The sequence below is a fragment of the Phyllobates terribilis genome, unplaced genomic scaffold (assembly GCF_046119375.1).
Source record: "Phyllobates terribilis strain yellow unplaced genomic scaffold, ASM4611937v1 Scaffold_13__5_contigs__length_258822181, whole genome shotgun sequence".
Lineage (NCBI taxonomy): Eukaryota > Metazoa > Chordata > Amphibia > Anura > Dendrobatidae > Phyllobates > Phyllobates terribilis.
In genome coordinates this window covers 212,207,912-212,226,455 of record NW_027362773.1, presented here as the reverse complement: position 1 = coordinate 212,226,455, position 18,544 = coordinate 212,207,912, and the positions used below count along the sequence as shown (strand labels likewise).

General features: G+C 49.0%; 1 protein-coding gene across 1 annotated transcript; it reads left to right on the top strand.

The window, feature by feature from the left end:
• Nucleotides 1-654: 654 nt before the first annotated feature.
• On the top strand, nucleotides 655-8,556 carry LOC141174366 (NAD(P)H dehydrogenase [quinone] 1-like). The gene is made up of 6 exons (XM_073659259.1): nucleotides 655-798; nucleotides 1,789-1,953; nucleotides 2,601-2,731; nucleotides 3,016-3,129; nucleotides 4,489-4,590; nucleotides 8,013-8,556. Exons 1-6 carry the CDS (start codon nucleotides 792-794, stop codon nucleotides 8,322-8,324), a joined length of 831 nt encoding a protein of 276 aa, XP_073515360.1. The 5' UTR covers nucleotides 655-791; the 3' UTR covers nucleotides 8,325-8,556.
• Nucleotides 8,557-18,544: the final 9,988 nt, after the last annotated feature.

Genomic DNA, 18,544 nt, shown 5'->3' with positions numbered 1-18,544 from the left:
TTAATTGCAGCTGATTCATAGAAAGAGAAGGCGGCTGGCTATCCGGATTAGTTCATTAGCTAAGCCAGCACCTTTTTATTGCATCTGATGTTAGAGACAGGGAAGGGGACTGGCTTAGTTTAGAATCTGAACTAGCCCTTGCATACATGGCACCGACAAAAAGAAGGGAGTAAACTTCTTGCAACTGGAGCTTGACGTTGCAGCTGACAACAGAAGCCCCACTTCTGGGACCACACAAGGGGAAATGAAATTGGGCAATCTATAAAGTTTTTAAACCTAAGTATTTTAGTAAGTTTCATTAATTTGTAGTTAAAAAAAACCCTAAGGATTTTTTTTCTGTTGGTAGAAAATCCGTTTTAATCTTATTGTAGAAAGTCTAAAGTTATATAAAGTTTTAGGAAAACCTACTGTGGATTTTTTGCATATTTTACTAATTCTCGTTCATCTCTGCTATTCCCCGTGCACATAATAGTGATGTAATATATTTCCATTAATAGTTATTTTTCAATATTTACACCTTGAGGAATCGGCTGGGTTCTGGGCTGGGGTCTATTCTGTTGCTGTTGCTGTAGTAGAGGCGGGGAGTATTTTCATAGAATAAATTCCATAATCTGTTATTTACCCTTGTCACGGTGCCAGCTCCTCCGGCAGGTCAAGTCAGTTCACCTACTCTATAAAATCACCGGTTTCTCCCACTGATCTGCAGTTCTAGTGCGCACGTCAATAAGGCGACATCGACTGAGCAAAGTTGAATCCTTCTCTTCTTGTTTAGACGACAGTAAAAGGACGCTATGTCAGGTGAGTCTCCGGTGTGTCCCCCAGGAGGGCCAACCTTGCTCATTTTAAAGGTAAATTTTAAAATGCCAGGGATCCTTTAAGAGCAGTTCTGCCCAGTTTTGCATTGTAAGCCTTACTGGTGTTCTACAAGATTGCCTATTGGACCGGTTGTTCATAGGACGTTGAACTTGAGGGATCTGAAGAGGTCCCTCTAGTAGTACAACAGATATTTACATTCGATGCCCTGGAGTCTCCAATTGCATTTATACATTGCAGACAATGTAACAGAGCTGAGCTGCAGTGTAAAGCATGGAAAAATTATAGCATAATAAAATAGATGGTGAGTAAAATCTTTTATGTGTTCTTCCCATTTGGAATAAATTGGAAAATCATGATAATCATCATTGAAGACAAAATATAAACGCTGCACTCCATTCATCTAGTGACGGCATACAATTTTTTATATTGACCTCCCCCCAGGGGAAAAATGCTTTACTATTGTCAGCCTTCAAAGTGAATGACATTGACATCCGAGGGCAGCAACAATGGTTGCATAATAGCCATAGACATTGCTTTCTATGGTAAGAATGAGATATGCGTGAAATGGGCGTTTCTGGCGCCTCTTATCACACAAGGCCAATAGGATTGGACGTTTTAGGGTAAAACCAGTCCAATCTGTTGGTCCCAATGGCTGGCATTGTATGATTTAATGTATAAGTTTATGGTTAGTATTATACATACTAAATCTATACAGGATGTTATTGGGGGTTAACTTCTATACATTTTGCACTTCATTATTTAATTTTTTTAACGATAATTTTCACCTTGAGATCATTTTACACTATGTATTAGAGAATTGCTCAAACAGCAATTCCCTATGATGTTGTTACTATGCGATTGGCAACAATAGGGATTTGTTAGTTAAGCAATTCCAAATATGTGACCAAATCAGTGGCCTGGAAGGGGAGTCAAAACTTAAAAATGATTTATTGTGTGTTCTGCTATTTATAGGTAAAACCGCACTGATTGTATTAGCTCACCAAGAACGGACATCTTTTAACTATGCCATGAAAGAAGTGACTAAGGCAGCTCTAGAGAAGAATGGATGGACGGTTCTTGTGTCTGATCTTTATGAGATGAAGTTTCACGCTGTCCTGTCACGAGATGATATCACAGGTAAGACTAATAGGCAGCACTTAAAGGGGGCTTTTCACTTGCCATAAATATGTCATTTTCTTACGTTGTCTAAATGCCGCTGTTCTCCTGAATCTGGCGATGTTTTCCTTTTCTTCCTGCGCCTCTCCGTTCCTAAGATATGGCCCCTTCTTCCCTGAAGATAAATCAAATCCTTTTATCTGAGTGGGCGTGGTCATTTATTCTTCCTTGTGGGCGTCTTCTTCATGACCACGCCCACTTAACTAAGAAGCCTAGATTTATATCCAGGTAAGAAGGGGCCATATCTCAGGAACGGAGAGGCACAGGAAAAAAATAAAAAAGGCGCTGGATTCAGAACAGCGGCATTTACACCAGGTAAAAAATGTACACAATTATAGCAAGTGGTAGATCCTGTTTAAAGGAATTGTCCTGGACAAGAAAAAGTGATCTGTTTCCAAAAACCACGCCACTGTTGTACATAGGTAATGTTGGGAATTGTAGATAATTCCCCAGATCACAAGACTGGGCCTTATAGAAAATTAGCGACTCTCTGGCTGGCATGTTGGGAATTGCAGTCCTGCAATAGCTAGATAGATACAGATTGTCAGCTACTCTTACAAACCATAAATTTCTGCAGGCCTATTATAACCAATTCTGCTATAATACAGGTAGCCCCAAGGAGCCGAATAATTTCAAATATAGCTCCGAGATTCAGATCGCGTGGCAGGAGGGACGCCTCGCCAATGACATACAGGGAGAGCAGAAGAAGGTGGAGAAAGCTGATCTTGTGATCTTTCAGGTAAGTGTAATAAAATAATTAGATAAACCCAAAAATTTGAGTCTGGAGGCTCCAACCTATGTTACCATATGTCACCCAAGAGGGTCCTATAAAAAAAATAGTAAAAGAAAAATGTATATTGCACAATACACCTTTAAATCCCTGTTTTTATGCCTATTGCATGGCCTGAGGGGTGGTACATGACATTAGTATTCTCTTTTAAGTATTTTGGGGTCTCCTTATAGAAAAAAGGGGGATGACTTTGCCTTGAATTAAAAGTGACATTTATTTTTTTTGTTTCCCAGTTCCCCTTGTACTGGTTCGGGATGCCCGCCCTAATGAAGGGTTGGGTGGAGCGAGTCATATCTATAGGGTTTGCATACAACTATCAAACAATGTATTCTGGAGGACTATTGAAGGTAAACCAACCTCTGACTTTTATATTTCAGCCGTCATGCACAAGCATTGCCTGTGTACAACATACATCTGCTATATAGTGTGAAAGTCCTTATCCCTTTAAATGGAGTGTGTCAGCACAAAATGACTGTTCAAACCAAGCACAGCATCTTGTAGAGGGACTAGCCCTAATTAAAAAAAAGTACCTTTTAGGCCCCAATTTATCATTTCTTTCTAAGGTGACTTTTCTTTTTTGTCTTGCATTGTACGTTGTTGTTTTTTTGTGCCAAGTTCTTCAAAATGGCGAAAAAGCGAGAAGGGGAATCAAACATGTTCTTTGTTTTTTTTTTTTTTAAATCTTTTTAGCTTTTTTGTGCAGCTTTTAAGAGCCCAAAAAGTAGCACGTCCCTTTAATATGTCTCACTTTGGTCTGAAACTGCTCAAAAATAAAATTAGAACTATTTTTGTTCAACTGCTTAAAAATGTTGCTAAATTTCAAAAAGTCGTCTGCAATAGGAAAACCATGTCCAAATTAAAAACCGTGCGAAAATTAAATAATGAATAAAGCGCAAGCATAAATGTCACTGTTAGAACCATTTTTACTCCAGAAAAAAAAGACGCGAAGACATTGATGAATCCAATTTTGTCTTTTTGAAAATTTTCTTTATTCATGTATGCTAATAAGCTGCTTGGTGCACCATGGGCGTGGCCGGGCTGTTCAGTTCACCTTCCCACTTACCTCCGCCCTCCTGTGGCTTCTGTGAGACCAGAGCTGTCAATCAAAGAAGATGTCCACGTTTTGCCTTCCATTCATCATTCTTGTTTCTCCACTTTTATGGAATAATTTAGTGGTTTTATAATTTACGCCTGATTCTCTATACGTTTTGCACCACTTTTTTCTTTTCTTTTTTCTTTTTCCTCGACAACTTTACTTATCCAGATCTTATGGAGCTTTTTTTCTGGCGAGTCTCACTCCAGTTTACCCCTGGAATAGAGTTTTTTTTTAATTTGATGCTTTTTTTTTTTAAGACAAACGCGCCACTTTATTTAAAGGATTTGCAACATTTGGTGCTAAACAAAAAAAAAAATTTGCTAAAAAAATATTAAAAACAAAAAGAGCATTTTTAATTTTGCACCAAATTCATGACCTGCATGCACATTTTTTACAGAATTTGGTGCTAAAAAACATCAATGAATACCACAGGTTAGAAAAAAAGACACATGACTTTGATAAATAGTAAATGTTATGTTGAATATTAGGTTTTCTGGATTATCAGACGCCATGGATTTGCATTCTGTAATCTCTTCCTACAGCTGTGATATTAGATTCTAGGGGGAAATCTTAATGAATTTGATTTCATTTAATTTTTTTTTTATTTAAGAATAAGAAAGCCATGTTATCCTTCACTACTGGGGGCCCCGAATCAATGTCGTCAGCCAGCGGCATTAATGGCGACATCAATATTTTCCTGTGGCCTTTGCAGGTAAGTTATCAGTGGAGTTTGCCCCTTTCATGTGCAGTGGTCACAAGGATGGCACAGCCTGCAAATACAAGACCCACTATGGGTTACAAATTACAATAGGAATGGAGAACAGAAGAGCTTGCAATTAACTAGAGGAGGTATTGACTCGCCCCCTGGGCCTTGGGGCACCCGGAACCGGGCTTTAGTGTGATGATGGGGGTAGTAGTGGCAACCCGATCCCGTGGCTCAGGGTGGTCAGACCAAATGCTGTGGCAGTCTATTTGTAGGGTTTTTGAATGTCCGACTACGCCACCCGTGGATTGCGGTCAGGGATGACCGCCGCTGCAAGGGAGACCGCTGAGGCTGATGTTGGTGTGCAGCACAGGGATAGGATAACTCCCTACGGGAAGAGTGTAGCCTCAGGGCAGTGTAGGTGAATGCTGGGGGTGATGGTGCAGGCCGCTATAATAAGGGTTCAGAGTCTGCTTCAAACAGTCCAGGGTCTTTATTGTAGCTAGTACTAATGACCCAACAGGAGTACAAGGTAGGAATGGGCCTGGGTGTCTGAGAGCATTCGGGCGAGCCCCACTGATCAGGGTGAGTGTGAAGGCCTACCGTTCTCTCTCTGCCCTTGCTGACTATCCCCCTTTTCGTGGTGTGATAGCCCACGTCCCTGAGCTGGCCGTGTACTTCGCCTGTATGGCTTGCGACTCGGGCCTTAGGTACCTGTTGCTTCTCCTTGCTGTACTGGACCCTCTGTGTGGCGGCGCCTCCAGGCTTCTTAGGCCAAGGAACCTGAAATCCCTCGCGGGTTGGTTATCTGCTGCTGGGCTTGCAACCCTGACAGCCTCGGACCCCAATGTCCGGTGGTGATTCTCTCAGCCAGGACCGGCACTCGTCGCCTCTGTCCCTGGCCTGCAGCTTCTCCACTGCCTCACGGACTCCTTGGCTACAGCTGAACTGTCCCTTTCCTCTGGGAACCCTTCTAGATGCTTCAGAAGTGGGTTCTGGTCTCCCTAACCGTGCCCTCAGTTCCAGCTTTTATAGGGGCAGCCTGCTCCCCCTACTGGCCTGAGACAGGAGGTGCTGCATGCTAATGGTCCCTAACCAGGGAACCTCCCTCCTGCTCTCAGACACAGCCTTTAATATTTGTGGCATCCAGGCCTGGGGTGACACAGTATCATCAACCACTTGTGGTTCCCAGGCACCATTAATGTAACTCTCCATATGAATGACATGTAGGAAGGAGGAATATTCTATAATTACCCTTCTGCCTGTGTGAACTGTACCAAGATACATGCAAACGGCAAATATATGGAATATAAGCAGCCAGTGATGTAACTGGAGTCCAATAGGCACCTGTGCAAAATTTGGACCTGGGCCCCCACTTGCATGTTGATAAAATGTATGGTCCCTTCTAGTGTTCTAGAATCTTTAAAAACATGTGTATTTGTCTCTTACGTAATAATGTTCCCCACCCAGTCTCCTTCCTGTAATAATGTCTCCCATCCTGGTGACTTCTTCTAATAATGTCCCCCCTTCTAGCTCCTTGCAGTAATAATGTCCCTCCTCCTAACCTCTTCCAGTAATAATGTCCCCCCTCCTAGCCCCCTCTAATAATGTCCCCCTCCTAGTTCCTTCTAGTAAAAATGTCCCCCCTCCTAGCCCCTTCAATTAATAATATCCGCTCTTCTAGTCCCATCCATTAATAATGTCCCCCCTCCTAGCCCCTTCCACTAATAATGTCCCCCCTCCTAGCCCCTTCCACTAATAATGTCCCGATCCTTCTAGTAATAATTAGTAATAATGTCCCCCCTCCTAGCCCCTTCTAGTAATAATGTCCCCCCCTCCTAGCCCCTTCAATTAATAATGTCTGCTCTTCTAGCCCCTTCCATTAATAATGTCCAACCACCTAGCCCCTTCAATTAATAATGTCCGCTCTTCTAGCCCCTTCCATTAATAATGTCCACCCTCCTAGCCCCTTCCAGTAATATTGTCCCCCTCCTAGCCCCTTCCAGTAAAAATGTCCCCCACTCCAAGCCCCTTCCACTAATAATGTCCCCCTCCTAGCCTCTTCTAGTAATAATGTCCCCCCTCCTAGCCCTTTCCAGTAATAATGTCCGCCTCCTCGCCTCTTCCAGTAATAATGTCCCCCCCTCCTATAGCCTTCCAGTAATAAGGTCCCCTTTCCTAGCCCCTTCTATTAATATTGTCCCCCTCCTGGCCCCTTCAATTAATACTGTTCCCCCTTCTAGCCCCTTCCAGTAATAATGTCCCCCCTCCTGGCCCCTTCCAGTAATAATTCCCCCCCTCCTGGCCCCTTCCAGTAATAATGTCCCCCCTCCTGGCCCCTTCCAGTAATAATGTCCCCCCTCCTGGTCCCTTCCAATAATAATGTCCCCTCTCCTGGCCCCTTCTAGTAATAATGTCCCCCCTCCTGGCCCCTTCCAGTAATAATGTCCCCCCTCCTAGCCCCTTCCAGTAATAATGCCCCCTTCATCCTGGGTTACTTCCAGCAATAATGTCCCTCATTCTTCTCCAGCACATTTTAAAAAAGAAATAAACCTTTCTCAACTCCCATGATGTGTCTTCTTCTATAGCTGGCAGCTGAATTTAGCATGTCGGCACTGGCAGTGCATGATGTCACTGTCATGCGCCGCACATGATCGTGGAGCGTGGATTGCAGTGCAGGGAACCGACAAGTGAATGAATCCCCCTATGGTACTGCAACTGCAACAAGCAAGTCGTAGAGGAAAATCACATCCTGCCAAAGCCGCCATCTAGCCCCAGCCTATAGGTGACCATGTAGTGTAGATGCGGCATTTTTTTGTTCTTTAGTGAATCCTCTGGGTTTAACAGTTCAAGCAAACTGGATGTGAGTTCATGAAAACTTATGCTTGCTGTGCATTGAATGACGCTGTTGAACTATGTGTTTTTTAGTTGGTTTTCTCTTCTGAAAAAATACATGTAAAAAAAACATCTTGCATTTTTTAGGTACATAATCCCAGAAACACTGCTTCAATAGGCACAAAAAATGCATATAAAGAGGAAAAGGCCAAAAAAAAAAAACACGTCAAGAACCCAATAATCAAAGTACACTGCTGCTGCGTGTTTTGCAAAAAAAAAAATGCAGCTGAAAAAAAACATACTGTTTCTGTAGTAGGAAACATTGATTAAGAAGATGTTCCCACGTGCAGAAATGCTGCCATTTTTATCCACAGGTGTGCTCTTCTTATCATTGGGGTCTTATTTAACTTTTTTATGCATTTTTAGTTTTGATTTGTTGGAGTGTTTTTTTTTATTATTTTACATTTTCAAGTGCAGAAACGCTTACCGTAATTAAAAAATGCAATTGCAATTTCACATGTGTTTTTTTTAAAAGGTTTTTCACTTTCAAAAAAAAAAGGGAAAGAAGTTCAGTTTGGTTCTTTTTGTTTTTGTAGAATGGAATTTTGAATTTCTGTGGATTTAAAGTCCTGGAGCCTCAGATCTCGTTCGCTGTGGCGCACATATCTCAGGAAGCTCGCGTGAAGATACTTAAGAACTGGGAGAAGCGACTGGAGACAATTTGGGATGAAAAGCCCCTCAGGTACCTTCCCATTCAGGACTTTGTGGGGCTGTCTGATGGATTTGTGCTGAAGAAGGAAGTGGTGGAGGCCAGATCGGATGAGAAGTATAGCCCGACTGTGGGGCAACACCTGGGCAAACCTCTGCCACCTGACAGCCAGGTGAAGGCTGATGGTGCCAGGTTCTGAAAGACTGCCTGTAAAGTGGAATGCTGTGACGTATTAATCCATGCCAAGATAAATAGATAAATGCAAAGTATCATCCGAGGGTTAATTAGGGACACAAAGTACCAGGTGTCAGCTGCTCTCTCTCTCCATGTATGTATGTGTATATATATATATACTCCTTATATGTAACATTAATGTACTAATCTGTAAAGCATTTTACTATTACATGACATTAAAATTTGTATCAATTTCATTGTGTTGTGCATATCTGATCAATCCCATTCTTCCACTTACAGCTCTATATTTCTATGGCACCGCTTATCTCCCCTACTAATTAACAAGTGTGGCAAACCTAAACGGTAGTTGACGAGGCCACCATTGATCCAACGGATAAAAAAAAATTGTGTTTTTTTTTATTTTCCTTTTTGTAGAACTTTGCTAAAAATGATCTGCTAAAAAAAATGACAACAAGAATTGGCACAAATTCAAACGCAAATGGATGACTGGTCATAAAAAAAAGGGAAAGGCAAGATCACTGCGCTGATATTATCCAAGGTACACTGGGACATTGATAAGTGGATGCCAAATCCTGCTGTTGAGTAGCAGAGGTAAAAAAGGAAAGCGGCACAACCATCCATACGATAAAGGAGTCTTTACATTAGAATCATAAAAAAACTTTTTAAAAACTGATGGATCCATCATGGATCATAACCCTGACGCATTTCTTTTAAATCCACATTATCCAAATGCTTAGATATTATTTGGGGTTTTGAATGTTAAGCCAAAAAAGTATCTATTACCTGATCACCCGGCTATTCCGATATTCAATGGGTTGCCCAAGACTCATAAAGAAATTTTCCCCCTCCACTATTTAATGGTTGATCTCGAGCCATGGCAACTTGATGGATGATCTGTAGGAAGATCGATCTTCTGCAAGCCTAGATAGAGCCACCAGAGTCTTCTCTGCCATTATTTTGATTGTATCAAGCCATCAGGTTGCTGGTCTTCCTCTTCGCCTTGCTTCTTCTACTCTTCCGACCATGATGTCCTTTTCCAGTGATTTTTCTCTTCGCATGATGTGTCCAAAGTAGACAAGTCGTAGCTTGGTGATTCTTACTTCTAGTGACATGTCTGGCTGGAATTGTTCCAAAATTGATTTGTTTGCTCTTCTTGTCACCCATGGTATTGATTAGTAGACAGACATATAGACATTAGTAGACATAACTTTCAAAATGAAATGAATAAGTATATAACTTTTTGCAGGCAGTAAATATAAAAGAAATATAACTGCAATCTGGATACAAGTTATTAAATCACAAAACAACTACTAACTACAAACGGTAGCAGAATTGTTTCTCTCCAGGTTTGGGGTTGTAGTCAAATGTCCGAATGACTCTATAGCAGACCTGGGCAAAGTGCGGGCGTTCCAATCTGGCCCGTAGACCAAGACAGCTGAGAGGCTGAAAACAGTGGCCCACGGACCGCACCGTGCCCTCCCCCGCCCTCCATCACTGCTGTCTGCATCCTTAAAATGCAAACAAGAGGAGGGGCCACCGGCCCCCCACTAAGCAGTATTTGAAGCAGCTGAGACAATGACAACATTTCATCATGTCAGCTGTGCACTGCAGAGAGTCAGTGCATCGGAGACAGGAGTAGAGGCAGTACACCAGGGGAACGGGAAAGAGGTGAGTAAGTCGTGTTCTATTTTTTATTTTTTTTGTTTAATGTGTATGGGATGTTTGGCTGGACATGGGGAGGCTATAGGGGTCTCATGCTGGGCATGGGGGAGGCTATAGAGGTCTCATGCTGGGCATGGGGGAGGCTATAGAGGTCTCATGTTGGACATGGGGGAGGCTATGGGAGTCTCATGCTGTATATAGGAAGGCTATGGAGGCCTCATGCCATATATGGGGAGGCTGTGTGGGGCTCATGCCGTATATGGGGAGGCTATGTGGGGCTCATGCCGTATATGGGGAGGCTATGTGGGGCTCATGCCGTATATGGGGAGGCTATGTGGGGCTCATGCCGTATATGGGGAGGCTATGTGGGGCTCATGCTGTATATGAGAAGGCTATGTGGGGCTCATGCTGTATATGGGGAGGCTATGTGGGGCTCATGCCGTATATGGGGAGGCTATATGGGGCTCATGCCGTATATGGGGAGGCTATGTGGGGCTCATGCCGTATATGGGGAGGCTGTGTGGGGCTCATGCCGTATATGGGGAGGCTGTGTGGGGCTCATGCCGTATATGGGAAGGCTATGTGCGGCTCGTGCCGTATATGGGGAGGCTATGTGCGGCTCGTGCCGTATATGGGGAGGCTATGTGGGGCTCGTGCCGTATATGGGGAGGCTATGTGGGGCTCATGCCGTATATGGGGAGGCTATGTGGGGCTCATGCCGTATATGGGGAGGCTATGTGGGGCTCATGCTGTATATGAGAAGGCTATGTGGGGCTCACGCTGTATATGAGAAGGCTATGTGGGGCTCATATGGGGAGGCTATGTGGGGCTCATGCTGTATATGGGGAGGCTGTGTGGGGCTCATATGGGGAGGCTATGTGGGGCTCATGCTGTTTATGGGGAGGCTATGTGGGGCTCATGCTGTATATGGGGAGGCTATGTGGGGCTCATGCTGTATATGGGGAGGCTATGTGGGGCTCATGCTGCATATGGGGAGGCTATGTGGGGCTCATGCTGTATATGGGGAGGCTGTGTGGGGCTCATGCTGTATATGGGGAGGCTATGGGGGCCTCATGCTGTATATGGGGAGGCTATGGGGGCCTCATGCTGTATATGGGGAGGCTGTATATGGGGAGGCTATGTGGGGCTCATGCTGTATATGGGGAGGCTGTGTGGGGCTCATGCTGTATATGGGGAGGCTTTGTGGGGCTCATGCTGTATATGGGGAGGCTTTGTGGGGCTCATGCTGTATATGGGGAGGCTGTGTGGAGCTCATGCTGTATATGGGGAGGCTGTGTGGGGCTCATGCTGTATATGGGGAGGCTATGGGGTCCTCATGCCGTATATGGGGAGGCTATGGGGTCCTCATGCCGTATATGGTGAGGCTGTATGGGGCTCATGCCGTATATGGGGAGGCTGTGTGGGGCTCATGCCGTATATGGGGGGCTGTGTGGGGCTCATGCCGTATATGGGGAGGCTGTGTGGGGCTCATGCTGTATATGGGGAGGCTGTGTGGGGCTCATGCTGAATATGGGGAGGCTGTGTGGGGCTCATGCTGTATATGGGGAGGCTGTGTGGGTTTCATGTTGTATATGGGGAGGCTTTGAGGGGCTCATGCTGTATTTGGGGAGGTTGTATATGGGGAGGCTGTGTGGGGCTCATGCTGTATATGGGGAGGCTTTGTGGGGCTCATGCTGTATTTGGGGAGGTTGTATATGGGGAGGCTGTGTGGGGCTCATGCTGTATATGGGGAGGCTATGTGGGGCTCATGGCGTATATGGGGAGGCTATGTGGGGCTCATGCTGTATATGAGAAGGCTATGTGGGGCTCATGCTGTATATGAGAAGGCTATGTGGGGCTCATATGGGGAGGCTATGTGGGGCTCATGCTGTATATGGGGAGGCTGTGTGGGGCTCATGCTGTATGTGGGGAGGCTGTGTGGGGCTCATGCTGTATATGGGGAGGCTGTGTGGGGCTCATGCTGTATATGGGGAGGCTGTGTGGGGCTCATGCTGTATATGGGGAGGCTGTATGGGGCTCATGCTGTAAATGGGGAGGCTATGGGGTCCTCATGCCGTATATGGGGAGGCTATGGGGTCCTCATGCCATATATGGGGAGGCTGTGTGGGGCTCATGCCGTATATGGGGAGGCTGTGTGGGGCTCATGCCGTATATGGGGAGGCTGTGTGGGGCTCATGCCGTATATGGGGAGGCTGTGTGGGGCTCATGCCGTATATGGGGAGGCTGTGTGGGGCTCATGCTGTATATGGGGAGGCTGTGTGGGGCTCATGCTGTATATGGGGAGGCTGTGTGGGGCTCATGCTGTATATGGGGAGGCTGTGTGGGTTTCATGCTGTATATGGGGAGGCTTTGTGGAGCTCATGCTGTATTTGGGGAGGTTGTATATGGGGGAGGCTGTGTGGGGCTCATGCTGTATATGGGGAGGCTGTGTGGGGCTCATGCCGTATATGGGAAGGCTATGTGCGGCTCGTGCCGTATATGGGGAGGCTATGTGCGGCTCATGCCGTATATGGGGAGGCTGTGTGGGGCTCATGCTGTATATGGGGAGGCTGTGTGGGGCTCATGCTGTATATGGGGAGGCTGTGTGGGGCTCATGCTGAATATGGGGAGGCTGTGTGGGTTTCATGTTGTATATGGGGAGGCTTTGTGGGGCTCATGCTGTATTTGGGGAGGTTGTATATGGGGAGGCTGTGTGGGGCTCATGCTGTATATGGGGAGGCTTTGTGGGGCTCATGCTGTATTTGGGGAGGTTGTATATGGGGAGGCTGTGTGGGGCTCATGCTGTATATGGGAAGGCTATGTGGGGCTCATGCCGTATATGGGGAGGCTATGTGGGGCTCATGTTGTATATGGGGAGGCTATGTGGGGCTCATGCTGTATATGAGAAGGCTATGTGGGGCTCATGCTGTATATAAGAAGGCTATGTGGGGCTCATATGGGGAGGCTATGTGGGGCTCATGCTGTATATGGGGAGGCTATGTGGGGCTCATGCTGTATATGGGGAGGCTATGTGGGGCTCTTGCTGTATATGGGGAGGCTGTGTGGGGCTCATGCTGTATATAGGGTGGCTATGGGGGCCTCATGCTGTATATGGGGAGGCTGTATATGGGGAGGCTATGTGGGGTTCATGCTGTATATGGGGAGGCTGTGTGGGGCTCATGCTGTATATGGGGAGGCTGTGTGGGGCTCATGCCGTATATGGGGAGGCTGTGTGGGGCTCATGCTGTATATGGGGAGGCTGTGTGGGGCTCATGCTGTATATGGGGAGGCTATGGGGTCCTCATGCCGTATATGGGGAGGCTATGGGGTCCTCATGCCGTATATGGGGAGGCTGTGTGGGGCTCATGCCGTATATGGGGAGGCTGTGTGGGGCTCATGCTGTATATGGGGAGGCTGTGTGGGGTTCATGCTGTATATGGGGAGGCTATGGGGTCCTCATGCCGTATATGGGGAGGCTATGGGGTCCTCATGCCGTATATGGGGAGGCTGTGTGGGGCTCATGCCGTATATGGGGAGGCTGTGTGGGGCTCATGCCGTATATGGGGAGGCTGTGTGGGGCTCATGCCGTATATGGGGAGGCTGTGTGGGGCTCATGCTGTATATGGGGAGGCTGTGTGGGGCTCATGCTGTATATGGGGAGGCTGTGTGGGGCTCATGCTGTATATGGGGAGGCTGTGTGGGGCTCATGCTGTATATGGGGAGGCTGTGTGGGTTTCATGCTGTATATGGGGAGGCTTTGTGGAGCTCATGCTGTATTTGGGGAGGTTGTGTATGGGGAGGCTGTGTGGGGCTCATGCTGTATATGGGGAGGCTGTGTGGGGCTCATGCTGTATATGGGGAGGCTGTATATGGGGAGGCTGTGTGGGGCTCATTCTGTATATGGGGAGGCTGTGTGGGGCTCATGCTGTATATGAGGAGGCTGTGTGGGGCTCATGCTGTATATGGGGAGGCTGTGTGGGGCTCATGCTGTATATGGGGAGGCTATGTGGGGCTCATGCCGTATATGGGGAGGCTATGGGGGGCTCATGCCGTATATGGGGAGGCTATGTGGGGCTCATGCTGTATATGAGAAGGCTATGTGGGGCTCATGCTGTATATGAGAAGGCTATGTGGGGCTCATGCCGTATATGGGGAGGCTATATGGGGCTCATGCCGTATATGGGGAGGCTATGTGGGGCTCATGCCGTATATGGGGAGGCTGTGTGGGGCTCATGCCGTATATGGGAAGGCTATGTGCGGCTCGTGCCGTATATGGGGAGGCTATGTGCGGCTCGTGCCGTATATGGGGAGGCTATGTGCGGCTCGTGCCGTATATGGGGAGGCTATGTGGGGCTCCTGCCATATATGGGGAGGCTATGTGGGGCTCATGCCGTATATGGGGAGGCTATGTGGGGCTCATGCTGTATATGAGAAGGCTATGTGGGGCTCACGCTGTATATGAGAAGGCTATGTGGGGCTCATATGGGGAGGCTATGTGGGGCTCATGCTGTTTATGGGGAGGCTATGTGGGGCTCATGCTGTATATGAGAAGGTTATGTGGGGCTCATGCTGTATATAAGAAGGCTATGTGGGGCTCATATGGGGAGGCTATGTGGGGCTCATGCTGTATATGGGGAGGCTATGTGGGGCTCATGCTGTATATGGGGAGGCTATGTGGGGCTCTTGCTGTATATGGGGAAGCTGTGTGGGGCTCATGCTGTATATAGGGAGGCTATGGGGGCCTCATGCTGTATATGGGGAGGCTGTATATGGGGAGGCTATGTGGGGTTCATGCTGTATATGGGGAGGCTGTGTGGGGCTCATGCCGTATATGGGGAGGCTGTGTGGTCCTCATGCCGTATATGGGGAGGCTGTGTGGGGCTCATGCCGTATATGGGGAGGCTGTGTGGGGCTCATGCTGTATATGGGGAGGCTGTGTGGGGTTCATGCTGTATATGGGGAGGCTATGGGGTCCTCATGCCGTATATGGGGAGGCTATGGGGTCCTCATGCCGTATATGGGGAGGCTGTGTGGGGCTCATGCCGTATATGGGGAGGCTGTGTGGGGCTCATGCCGTATATGGGGAGGCTGTGTGGGGCTCATGCCATATATGGGGAGGCTGTGTGGGGCTCATGCTGTATATGGGGAGGCTGTGTGGGGCTCATGCTGTATATGGGGAGGCTGTGTGGGGCTCATGCTGTATATGGGGAGGCTGTGTGGGGCTCATGCTGTATATGGGGAGGCTGTGTGGGTTTCATGCTGTATATGGGGAGGCTTTGTGGAGCTCATGCTGTATTTGGGGAGGTTGTGTATGGGGAGGCTGTGTGGGGCTCATGCTGTATATGGGGAGGCTGTGTGGGGCTCATGCTGTATATGAGGAGGCTGTATATGGGGAGGCTGTGTGGGGCTCATTCTGTATATGGGGAGGCTGTGTGGGGCTCATGCTGTATATGAGGAGGCTGTGTGGGGCTCATGCTGTATATGGGGAGGCTGTGTGGGGCTCATGCTGTATATGGGGAGGCTATGGGGTCCTCATGCCGTATATGGGGAGGCTATGGGGGCCTCATGCCGTATATTGGGAGGCTGTGTGGGGCTCATGCCGTATATGGGGAGGCTGTGTGGGGCTCATGCCGTATATGGGGAGGCTGTGTGGGGCTCATGCCGTATATGGGGAGGCTGTGTGGGGCTCATGCCGTATATGGGGAGGCTGTGTGGGGCTCATGCTTTATATGGGGAGGCTGTGTGGGGCTCATGCTGTATATGGGGAGGCTGTGTGGGTTTCATGCTGTATATGGGGAGGCTTTGTGGGGCTCATGCTGTATTTGGGGAGGTTGTATATGGGGAGGCTGTGTGGGGCTCATGCTGTATATGGGGAGTCTGTGTGGGGCTCATGCTGTATATGGGGAGGCTGTGTGGGGCTCATGCTGTATATGGGGAGGCTGTATATGGGGAGGCTGTGTGGGGCTCATGCTGTATATGGGGAGGCTGTGTTGGGCTCATTCTGTATATATGGAGGCTTTTTTTGCTCATGCTGTATATAGGGAGGCTATGTCAGGCTCATGCTGTATATAGATAGGGTATGTGGGGCTCACGCAGTATATAAGGAGGCTATGTTGAGCTTATGCTATATGTAGGGAGGATATTTTGGGCTCATGCTGTATATATGGAGGCTATGTGGGGGCTCATACGGTATTTAGGGGGATGTCAGTGTGGCGCCCCTGAGGGTTCAGTCGCTACAGAGGTACTGCACCTCACCCAGAGGTGTGGCATCTCCTCTCAGGTAAGGAAAGGGTACTGCCCGGGACCCCAACACCTGCACTCAACCCTACACTACTCCAGGCCGGCTGGAAGGGCATTATGCGCCTCTTCTGCTGCCCTGTCCCTGGCTGGAGTGGAGGGAACCAAAGAGAGGGGGAACCAGTAGTGGGTGTGAGTGGAGGACGTAGAACAGGGGAGCACTTAGAGAATAGATATATAAAGAGAAGCCATCTTAGGGTAGTAGTGCAGTGCAGTAAGTAAGTGGCAGCAAGAGGAGAGGAGGGGAGCAGAGTCTCTTCAGGAGTTCTGCCCCAGATTGGGGCCTAGTGAGAGAGGCCCAGGAGAGGAGTGGGAGCAAGGGAGGAATGCTCCGGGAACAGAAGGGATCCCAGGGGGTACAGTGAGTGCAGGACGGCACCTGTTCACCCGAATCTGCCAGGCGTCAGAGGGATCAGGACACAGGAAGGGAACCGGTCCCTGGACCAGCCGTGTTACTCCAGGTCTCGGCTGGAAAACCGGAGGCTTCTGCACTTCCATGGTGCTGTTGCCACAACCTCACCCTAGCCGCCGTGAAGGGCACCAAGTAGGTCCGGGAACTCAAGGTTGCCCAGAGGGATCTCAGAGTACCCGATCGGGACTGTGTGTGGGGGAGCGCAGGGCTGGAGGGAGAAGACCCAGCGCGGGAAGTCAGCCAAGGAAGGAACAAAGAAAGGGGGCCCAGTTAAGTGCTTCTAACATACCTGAAGGAGTGCTGAACCCCTGCCTGGCAAATGCAGTGCGACGTGGGAGTCTGACACCTGGACAGTGTACCCAAGGAACCTAAAAAGAACTGTGAGTAAACTCAGAAGACTGCACTCCACTGTCTCTGTCAGTTATTTCCACCACGCTACCGCACCTGCACTACAACGCCCAGCATTACCATCTGCAACCACACTGCCCCAGGGGCCCGCTCCGCCTGTGGGGAGCAGAAAACATCCCAGCTGCCATCCCATCACCCCCGGAGGTCTGCAGCAGCGCCGGTACTCTTTACCGGGAACCACAGGTGGCGTCACGAGACAAAACTGTTAACCAACCCCCTTTTAACCCCTTCCCGACCCATGTCACAGCGTCTATGACATGGAAACCGGTGCGTTCCCAACCCATGTCACAGCATCTGTGACATGGCGGGATCGCGCCCCTGCAGCGCGTGCGTGCGGTGTCACTCAGGTGTCACAGTTGCTGCTGCAACTGGACAACCTGTAGTTGACCCCACTGGGGGTGGATTAACCCCCCCGTGCCTAGAACCTCTCCGATTGGCAGAAAGTGAAAGTGAAACTGCCAATCGGAATGAATTAAATATTTCACCAATGGAAATTGGTGAAATATTTACGATCTGGGCATGGCCTGATGCATATAGCATCAGCCATTGGCTGGGGGGAGTGTCAGCTCTGTCCGTCCCCCCCCCCAGATCTGATTGGGGCTAGTGTCCATGTGACGCTATCCCTCCAATCAGATGTGGAGGGGGTTGTTTACAATGGCTGACCAAGCTCCCCAGCTTCATCCCGTCCGTGGAAGCTGAGGAGCTTGGTCACCCCGCCGATCTGCTGCTGCCGCCGTCACCGGTCCACCGCCGCTGGTAATATTTCTCTGCTCCCCCCTTGTCCGATTCCAGCCCCCACTCTCCACCCCAGTCCAACTTCATACCTCCACCCCGACCTCAGCTCCCTCCGCTCCATCTCCCACGCCTGCATCCACCGGCTGGTGCCCTCCTTCTGCCAGCCGGTGTACGGTGATCACAGGCAGCAGCAGGGCAGGCTCACTGTAAATCCCCTGCGCCTGTGATCACCCACCATCCCTCCCAGTGATCACCCCCCCCCCCGTCCCAGTGATCATCCCCCCCCTAACCCAGTGATCACCCCCCTCTGCTGCTGCCGGCTCCTGCTCCCCTTTCTGCCCCAGTGATCACCCCCCTGCTGCTGCCGGCTACTGTCGGCCTCCTACCCCCCTTGCTGCTGCCGGCTCCTGCCCCCCTTTCTGCCCCAGGGTTCACCCCCCTTGCTGCTGCTACTGCCGGCTCCTGCCCCCCTTTCTGCCCCCTTCTGCCCCAGTGATCACCCCCCTGCTGTTGCTACTTCCGGCTCCTGCCCCAGTGATCACCCCCCCTGCTGCTGCTGGCTACTGCCGGCTCCTACCCCCCTTGCTGCTGCCGGCTCCTGCCCCCTTCTGCCCCAGTGATCACCCCCCCTGCTGCTGCTACTGCTGGCTCCTGCCCCTCTTTCTGCCCCAGTGATCACCCCTCTTGCTGCTGCTGCTGGCTCCTCCATC

Bases quoted from the DNA above. Each gene is read 5' to 3' on its own strand.
- LOC141174366 (XM_073659259.1), top strand. The intron at 2,732-3,015 runs GTAAGTGTAATA...TTTGTTTCCCAG, and splicing joins CTGATCTTGTGATCTTTCAG to TTCCCCTTGTACTGGTTCGG. The intron at 4,591-8,012 runs GTAAGTTATCAG...TTGTTTTTGTAG, and splicing joins TTTTCCTGTGGCCTTTGCAG to AATGGAATTTTGAATTTCTG.